We start from the raw sequence: 9,557 nt of genomic DNA on the forward strand, positions 1-9,557 counted from the left end.
TAGGAGTGTAGGACTTGTTTGAAATTTGATATTAGCTGTTTTCCATGTAATTATCTAACTGTTTTAGTAGTAAGTGAGCATGCAGAGAACTTCATTGCTTTCTCCTGTTTAGGTCGTGGCTGATACCAACATCAGTGCCATTGCTACCCAACTGGAGAGCATGTCTGCAGGATGTAGTGTCAACTCTTCTTCTGAGCATGCTTCTGAAGATCCAGAGTAAGTTTGCATTAGCATGTGTAACAGATACATTTCTGTGCCCCATGCAAGGGAAAAGCCTAGGGTGGTGAAGGAGGCCCCTTCCCATTCCTTTTCTCTCTAATTTACATCACCTTTAAAATGGTAACTGTGACCTTCTCTAATCTGATCACAGATCTTTACCCAGTAACAGATACTGATCGTCTAAATAAGGATAAAATGTATTTCTAAACACTTGCCTTATCTTACCTTTCCTAATGTGTTATGCTGATATGATAGTTCTGCCCTTGTCTGCTGGCTTCCTCCTTGGTCATCAGCAGACGTAGAGAAGAGGTATTAAAAAAAAAACAAAACCTGGTAGCAGACTAATCTTTCAAAATACGTTCAAGAACTTTCTTTGGTTTTTGAACCTTTTTACAATTCTAAAAAGTCTCTTTTTTTTTTTTCCTACCTGTAGCACCTCTGTATGGTGACAGAACTTAGGGATATAGCCCTCCCATGGCCATGCATCATTCTCCATCATGTGCTTTTAAGGGCAGCTTACAGCACTCCAGCTGTCATTTAGAAATTCACTTGATCTTCATTTGGTTCCTTAGCTTCATCTTTGTTTTCATTCTTTGATTCATTATATTTATTTTATGATGCTGAGATGCAAGTGGCTGCCCTGTCTCAGGGATGAGCATAGAGGTTGAGCTATTTGTGCTGCATTCACTAGTCTTACAGTGTGAGATACTGTTTTTATATTGCTTCCTTCACAAAAGGATATGAATTCTCCTTTCATATCAAAATAGTAATGAGATCTGAATTTGAAAATATGAAGTAGACTTAAGTAGGCGTATGTGTCCAAAGGAAACTGCTAGATATGAGTCACCATGGGCCGTGCCTTCATTCGCTAGAACACGCCAAACAGCTTTAGTCCAGAATAATTCTCTCTACAAATATAGAAATGGCCGTTTCAGACTTGAGGTGTTTAAATAGAAATGAACGGTCGATGTTCCACCAAAGCTCTTCCTCCACTCGATGCAGGCAGCACTGAGTGAGGGGCTCTGGAATAGCTCTGGGGCTGCAAGGTGCAGGGATGTGGGTGGGATGGAGGTCATTAGAAACAGCCCAAAGAGCTTACAACAGAGCTGAGACTGTAAAGACAAGTGCTGCTGGCTGCATGCTGTCTGACAGACTCATTTCAGTGAAGTCAGGAAATAAAATTACCTGTGAGGAAGCTGTTGCAGTGACCACTTACTGGGACGAAGGATGGCATCTTGGCCTGTGAGAGAGCGAACTCTCCTTTAAGCAACTGCAGATTAGAGGAATAGCACTCCTGCATCAGAGAGGAGTGCTCTTGCTGAGCTCTTTATAAATAACTATTTTCAAAGGGAGGAGCTGAAGGATGGGGAACAGCTTGTGAGCTCTGGGCTGCTCAGGAGCGTGTTTCAGCAGCAGGACAGGCATCATGCTTAGTGACTGCATGAGAAAATCTTGATAGATAAATCTCTCTGTAAGTGTTCCTTCTGCAGAAAATCCCCACAGACAGACCGTGTTATTCTAAGTGATATTTATTGTGTTTTCAGAGCACCTCAGCCTAAGATTATTACTTTGGAGAAAGGCTCTGATGGACTGGGATTTAGTATTGTGGGGGGGTATGGAAGTCCCCATGGAGACCTGCCCATTTATGTCAAGACTATATTTGCCAAGGTATATTTGTGTTGTTTTTTTTTCTCCCTTTTTCTTTATTATCTTTAAAAAAATAAATGTAAGATTTGGCTTGGGTGATATATGTGGAATCTAAAGGAAAATGAACTGCCTAGGTACGTGGATGTGAGCAGACCCAGAACGCACAGCTGGCTTCTTGGTTTATATTTCACAGTACTGATGGCTGAAACAAGACACTTCACCTCAGCAAAATTGTTCTGTGTCCTTTGGAAACTTGTTTTTATACATATAAATATTTATAAAGCAGCTTTCTATCTGCAAACCTCAGTGTCTTCCCAGAAGTACGGAGGCATCATTTTTCTCACTGTACACGACTGGAGACAGTTGCAGAGATACTATATCCTTGTGGCCAGGCTTCAGTTGCAAAGCCCTGTGCCCAGATGGTCACCTCAATGAGAAAAGCCACTGAAAGAAAGAAACGCTACCCCATGTGGCTTGTTGATGAATTGGCTTCCACATCAGTCCTGGCTTTAGTTATCCTCCCTCGCTTCCAGCTCCGTGCTCATGCTCTCCGTGGGCACTGCCCTCCCTGTGCTGTTTGCTTGCTGTCCCAGCTGGTCCTTGGCCCTGAGCATCAGGGGAGGGCATGGGTCCCATGCTGAGGAACCAGCACAACACAGCACCTTGCAGCTGGGGCTGCTCTCTGCATGTGCCAGCAAGATCTTTTCATGGAGTTGTGACTGATATAGCCATGAAAACGGGGGGAGGGAAACAGTGGGGATTAGGGAGACTTAGCAACTTGGAAATCAGTCGCGGAAAGTTGTTTGTTCTGTAACTGTTTGCATTTCTGACAGGGTAGGTGATAGAAAATGAAAAAAAAATCACCTTGTCTTTAAACAGATGCTAAGGTTTACAGATCTGTAGATGTGAGCACAGCTGAGAAACTCCCAGACTGAAGCTAGGATCCACTGATGGGGCCAGGAGACAGAGGCAGTCATCGTGAGCTGAACTCTGGGCAGGGCCTCTGGATATAGGGGAAAGAGCCACGTTCAGGAGCTCAGGAGGGGAACAACCACTTCTGGAGCTCCGTGGGTGATTCCCAGGGCCTTTAGTTAAACCTAATCCCAGAGCTGGGGGCTCTCTCTGAGCTCTGTCTCTCCCTTCCCACATTTTAACCTGTTTCTCAGTACTGAGCGCAATCATGTACGTATTGCTTTAACAAGTCTCTGCGTGATCAGAAAACACAGAACCAGTCCTTACTCTGCCTTGTTCTCAGGGAACGAGCTGATTCTCCTTTTCCTGGAGATGTGTTGCCTGCCCATGCTGCTCCAGACCTGCAGGGCTGGCTAAGCAGCAGGGAGCAACACTTCAAACACTGCCGATTTTTGCCCCGTGTTACTGCTCCCTCCTTTTCCACATCCCCCACCCTGTTATGGTGGGGTTTCCAGTGCTGCATCCCTCCTCATTTCATCCATCAGCATTACAGAGACGGGAGGGCTCCATGCTACCAGCCAATAACGTTTCCTTTTGCCATTTGCAGGGAGCAGCTGCGGACGATGGCAGACTGAAGCGCGGCGATCAGATTTTAGCAGTTAATGGGGAAGCTTTGGAAGGTGTTACCCATGAGCAAGCTGTAGCTATTCTGAAGCGCCAGAAAGGAACTGTGACATTATCGGTGTTATCATGAATGTCGTTGCACTTGCAGAGATAAATACAATTATTTTAAAACATCGGTAGAGCTATAATAATACTGTTCAGCTCTGAGCCGGATGGAAAGCAAACTCTGGCAAAAATTAATCAGCCTTCAGCCCGTTGCCAGAATGGGCAGTGTGCGTCTCGAGCTTCGTTTAACCTTCCACACTGATCAGCCTTTCTCCCTGCCCTCCCCTACTTCTGGTGGCTTCTGAGTTTTCTCTGGATAACTTGAATTAACGGGCTTCAAAGAATAAGATCCATTTTGCTTTATTCACACGTCAGTTTACCTCCACTAGCCTGAACCCCAGATACATTGGCTCAACCTGGGCTCTGTTCAAATACAAAGGAGAATTTAGATCATCAGCCAATCTCATCTGATGAGCAGAAATAAATGCTGAGTGACTTGTCATCTCACTCATGATTTACTTATGCTAATTGTCCTTTCAAGTATGCCAGAAAACATTAGCAATGTAATTAAATTACCACTGTTCCAAATGATGAAATATCAAATTCTCCTCTGGGAAATTATTTGTGTTCAGCACAGTAAGTCTGATAGTCAAATGTGAACTTCTCATGTTTATCTCTTTGGGTAGGTCTGTGGAAGTTAGTCAGAGGTAATTACTGTGATGTGTCAATTTGCAGCCTTTAACGTGAAAAATAAACCAGGGGAGAGATAAATTTATTTTTTTAGGCTTTTAAATGTTTGAGCCTTTTCAGATATTTAGGCAGCATGAACAACAACAAATCTCGTTCTATTCTGATTATGTTTTTAAAGAAGAAATGTGCTGATACGTGCCAGGCATGTTGCATACAAAGGCAGTCGTCGTCGTGCCAAGCTGCAGCGTAACTGTTGATGCTGAAACTTTAATGAAGACAAAAGTTTGCTTTGGCCATGTGATCCTGTAATTCTTGCAATGATGGCTGTCCCACTGCACATTGTCTTGGAGGCTAGATGAAGTTTAATGCAAACCAGCACACCATTCCTCATTTCCAGGAGTCTCCCCAGGTTCAGGTAGTGCTGGAAGAGGCTTTCATGGATAAGGAGGATGGCTCTCGGGAGCTCTGGGGCTCAGTTTTGGGGGATGCAGCCACCGCCAGGCAGTGTGGAGCTGATGCTGCAGGAAGCGACTGTGGGAAGTCACAGCGATGCCCCTCCTGGGGCTGGCTGCTGCCTCCTGCTTTCCCAGGGCACAGCACACTGCAGGGGCTCTCAACCCCATTCCCCAGCCACAGGGTGCAGCCACAGCCCTTGAGCTCTCAGGCACGAGCTCAGCCCTCCTGTGCAATGGAGGAGGGATGCAGCCACATTCAGCCAAGCAGTAGTGACTCGGTTACGCAGCCGTTCCTGCAGTGATGGTACAACCGTGGCCTTGGCGATTAAGCAAATGAATTTGGCAGGCAGATTAATGGCATTGCAAGTCATTGTGGTTTAATCTGCCTATCTAGAGGAACAGTAGGGCTTTGGAGGAAGCAGCCCAGTCTCATTTGGGTTGTTTGGTGTAATTTATAATGATGATGTAGTGGGGAAAAAATGAAAAGGGTGTGTGTGTGTGTGTGTGTGTGTGTGTGTGTGTGTGAGAGAGAGAGAGAGAGAGAGAGAGAGAAAATTGTCTGCTCATCTGATGTGAAAAATCCTTAGAAATAAATGGAAAGAGAATTGAAAACATGTAATATAATGACCAAGTAGCACAAGGAAAAAGTACTGTTAGTACGTATGTTTTAGCTGGGGTGGGTATTCCCCCATGTTAGGTAGAAGAACACAGCCTGAAAGGAGCAAGCTGGGATTGCTTGCAATGAATTGCAATGAGCTTGCATTGAAAAGGTTTTCTTTAGTTCGTGTAGAAGTTTTCTTTGACTTTAGGCAATCACAAAGTGCATTTAGCCTGCTGGAACACGGAGGGGGTGTTCTGTTCATAGTGCCTGGAAGAGACTTAACATTTCAAATGGATTCTCACTGATTTGCCAAGCAAAGGGTTAGTGGGACCTTGGCTGTAGACACAAAACTATATCCAAATGTGTTGGAGAATGCATAGCTGCCTTTGGCTGCAGAGGTATCCGAGGCACACGGAAGTTCAGTGCAGGTAGGTGAACTGTGGAGAGGTACCTTCAGAAATACCGCATAGAATTTATGAACAAAATGTAATGGTTCCTCTGATTGGTTTGGTTTTTTTAGACGTTGCATTCCTACTTTAAGACATTGCTGCATTTAATCAATGAAGTTTTACATGGCTATTTATATTAGCCTTTATGCACATACTGTTCATATACATAAAGAATAGAATTTATGGGCTGAGATATTTTGCACTTCTCATTACTCTGAATGAGATAACATTTTCTGCTTCTTGTAATTTGCACTTTGTGTCTTGAATATATTACTGCCAAAAATCATATTGCAACTAATTGATAAACCAGTGACCATGCGGAGAAGCGTGTGCTCTGTGTACAGGACCAAGTTAGATAATTAAATCTGCATTACGCTTGTCTGGGTCGAGGTGTTCTGGTTTATTTAAAACTTTATTTCTGTGCAAGGGAAAAGCAATTAAACCTCCTGATTGTATGTGTACATATATCAGTAAAATGAGACATTTTATGACTTCAAAGATTCTAAATAAAGCTCGGTTACTTAAGTAGCTGTGCATTTTATTTTGTTGTGGGTTTTTTTTTTTTTCATTGCTATAGCTTATTGCATGAGATATCTTTGTTTTCAGTTCCAAGCAGGGCTCATTATTGCCTTTGTGAGGGAGCAGGAGCTACGGTACCAACCAAGGCCAGGCTCATGCCCAGGGCACAGGATCACTGCGGTCACAGGGATTGCTCACATCACAGCTGTGCTACAGCTGCTCACCAGGATGGCTCCTGCATGGGAAGGGCTCTGAGTTGGGAACAGCCACAAAGAGGTTGCTCACAAGAGGCATGCAGGCAGCAAAGCCAGGGAGATAAGAGGATTAAGACGAAGGTGCAAAGCAACTGCTGTTGTGACCAGAGGAATCCAACTCAGCACGAAGTGTGCTTGCTGGAGGCATCTCACAGCCTTTTGGAGGTGCCGTGGCACCACGGTTTGAACTCATCATGCTGCTGGAAGGGCTCTCCTGCCCTGGTTGGTGGACTTAGTTGTCAGAAGGGACACAGTTCTTCCTTCATCAAGAACAACCTCAACATCACCAGAAGCCATCTTAGAGCTGGTTGTATTTCTAGGCTAATCCTGCAATGGGGAAGTTGTGCCTCTGTTTACATCAAGATTTTGTCATCCTCGCCATGTGAGTTTGCTGCGTGCCACAAAGTGGAGCCATCCCAGCATCACCCTCATGGCTGCAAGGGTCAACCTGCTGTAATGGGACTGTGGCAAATGGCACTGCTGTGTGTGGAATAGCTATAATGCCTCTAAATTCCCTATAATTAATCAAATGGCAATTACCACCCTGGAAGTCTGACTTACATACAGCCTGTTGAGGTAATATGATTATGCTGAGATGGAGCAGTTAATGTACCTTCACCTGAAAGAACTGGAATGAATTAATTTAACATTACACATGTATAAAACATTACTTTTTACAGTTGTGCTGAGCATTGATATATAATTCCATTATCATCTTTCTCCATGGTCTCGCACTTCCATATCCATAATTTAGCTGTATTTACATTCTGGTTAAGCAAAGTCACGGCCATTGTTTTTCATCTCAGCAGCAATGGGAGCTTTGTTCTCTAATGGACGTATTCCTGTGACACCTGGACCTCAAGATAGCAACAAGTCAGAGATCCCTGTGTTCTGCAGCATCCAGGCAGGAAAGGGAGGAGGATCGCGTACCTGACGCCTTCATCCTTCTCCCAACAAGACCCCAAAGGCTCTGCTCCACTGGCACATGCAGTAAAGCAGAGGGGCTGAAGCACAACAAGGAAAACAGCATGAACTCCCTGCATCCCTGATGTGTCTGCTGGAGGTGGTGTGCCTCTGGAACTGTTCTGGTAAAATTAAAAGTTACATCCTCATCAGAGTAATGGGACCAATGGAAGCCATGTTGACACGGGGTTGTTATGCCTGGCTAGGATGCCCTGGGCTGAATGCACGCATGCTGAGCACGGCTTCTACTTTCCATCACGCCCTAAGAAACAACGCAAGGCTGCAGTACTGCATTGCCTCACCAGCAAGCTGCCACCAGGAGGAGGTAAAAACAAAAGCAAAGAGGCCTTGAAGGCCTGGTGATAGGATTCTTCTGAAAAACGTGCTTTGGTTGTGCTTTGAATGGAACAACTGGCCTCTTCCCCTTCATTGATCCTTCACCCTGCACATGGCTGGTGTTGGTGGTGTGTCTAGAACTGGCTGTGCAGGACGTGCCCTGAGCTGTGGGTCTCAGCAGCACAGCAGCCTGTCCTCTGCAGCTCAGCTGCGCGGGTGCAAGTTTGGAAATGGAATTTCATCTTTGCAGCCTTTGCATCATTTGTTGTACTTATCTGTCTCAAAGGGTGACTGCAGGTTCTTAAACAGAAACATCTGCCCTCAAACCAATATTCCCTATGAGCATTTTCAAGTTTTAAGAAAGCCTCTGTGTTTTCGCTTGCTGTTCCTGATCGCATCCCACCTCCCCGCATTCCTGGCTGCTGCTCCTGTGCCAGGAGGTGGCAGGGAGGTGACACGTCCACCCTGACCCCACAAGGAAAGCCTCCTGGGTCCGTGCTGCGTGGGGCTGTGAGCCCGGCTGTCCCGTGGCATTTTCTGCTGAAATGTCACTAGATGGAGCAATTGACAAAATATTCCATTTCTGCTGCCTTCAGCCCACGTGGCCCAGGACTCCCAGCCTCAACGCCTTCCCCTGCAGCAAAAAATAATCTGTGCCGAGAGGCTCATTCCCCCAGATGTATTAAATACTGAATTCCACCGCCAGCATCCCACCTGCTGCTGGGCAGTTCCTGCGTGCTTAGCATGGAGCTGCAGTGATTCTGGGGGTGAGGCACTTCGGGATGCCTGTGCCTGGAACTCGGATTTTTGCCTTTCCCAGCACCCAGCTGCTGCCTGCGGAGGCCAGAGGAGCTGAGCCAAGGCACGCCTGCCAGCTGCCCTGTAATTGAATTAACAGCACCGAGGTCGGAGTGAGGTGCTCTGCTCTCACTGTGTCCCTTTTTGGGGCCGCCTCTCGCCCCGTGCCGCTGTGCTGGGAGGCAGGAGGAGAGCTGGAGGCCGCAGCACTGGGAATGAGCTCAGCTCTAACAGCAGCCAACTGCAACATCGACGGCAGCCTGGACAATGTTAGCAAAGTGCTGCGGTGATTTCAGCCCTTTCCTAAGATTTATGGTCTTGAGCCGATAGCCAGGAATTGTCTGCACCCTTACGGTGCAGATGAAGCCTGTGGCCGGGGAGCTTCCATTCCTCACGTGTCTTGGGACCAGTATCACAGCAATGCAGGGTTCTTCGCCTCCCCAAATTTCTGGATGCCACCTCGCAACCCAAGCACAGCCCCGGTGCATTGGTCCCTGAGCCCTGCAGGAGCTTTGTTGTTCCACTGGCACCCCCCTCTGGGTGCCACCATCCCCCTGTGCATGGGGACCTGGGACTGATGACCCTGGTGTCCCCAGGACACCTCCTGGACTCACATGCATTGGGACGAAGGCAGTGCTGGAGGGCTTTCTGCAAGGGTCATCCATACGTGAGAAAAAAAGAGCAAATTGCTGATAGCCACCCACTTTTTCCAGTCCTACTGCAATCCTGAGGGCTGTGGAGCAGCATGGCTCCAAAGGCTATGGAGATGCTCCAGATGAGGCTGTTCGGGTCTTTGCTCCCCGAAGGAAGAGACATACTCTAAGTGCCCATAATGAGAGTGGAAAAATCCTAAGCAGTTGAACTCTCACCATTCTTTCCCTTTGTAGCTAATCAGCTCCTCACTGGTGAGCCTCAACGATTGTTAGATTAATTTCTTTTCTTGCTGTGAGTTAATTGTCTCCATTTGTACTGCTCAGAGTTCGTGCTGGGGATGTATTTTTGCTTGGCTATATTTAGTTTGATTTCCACCATGATATCAAAATAG

At 46.3% G+C, this 9,557-nt stretch overlaps 1 protein-coding gene across 10 annotated transcripts in view; it reads left to right on the forward strand.

Annotated features, from left to right (window-relative positions):
• The window catches only part of PATJ (PATJ crumbs cell polarity complex component), a 142,999-nt gene extending 136,832 nt beyond the window's left edge, over nt 1-6,167 (forward strand). For 8 of the 10 annotated variants that reach the window (XM_085231934.1, XM_085231937.1, XM_085231935.1 and 5 more), the window contains 3 exons: nt 113-216; nt 1,764-1,887; nt 3,386-6,167. In XM_085231934.1, the coding sequence (XP_085088060.1) occupies nt 113-216; nt 1,764-1,887; nt 3,386-3,532 (375 nt within the window). In that variant the 3' untranslated portion in view covers nt 3,533-6,167. The remainder of the gene's footprint in view (nt 1-112; nt 217-1,763; nt 1,888-3,385) is intronic. The other 2 variants (XM_085231940.1, XM_085231941.1) reach the window with 1 other exon arrangement.
• The last annotated feature ends 3,390 nt before the right edge of the window (nt 6,168-9,557 follow it).

The sequence above is a fragment of the Meleagris gallopavo genome, chromosome 10 (genome assembly GCF_905368555.1).
Source record: "Meleagris gallopavo chromosome 10, MGAL_WU_HG_1.1, whole genome shotgun sequence".
Classification (NCBI taxonomy): domain Eukaryota; kingdom Metazoa; phylum Chordata; class Aves; order Galliformes; family Phasianidae; genus Meleagris; species Meleagris gallopavo.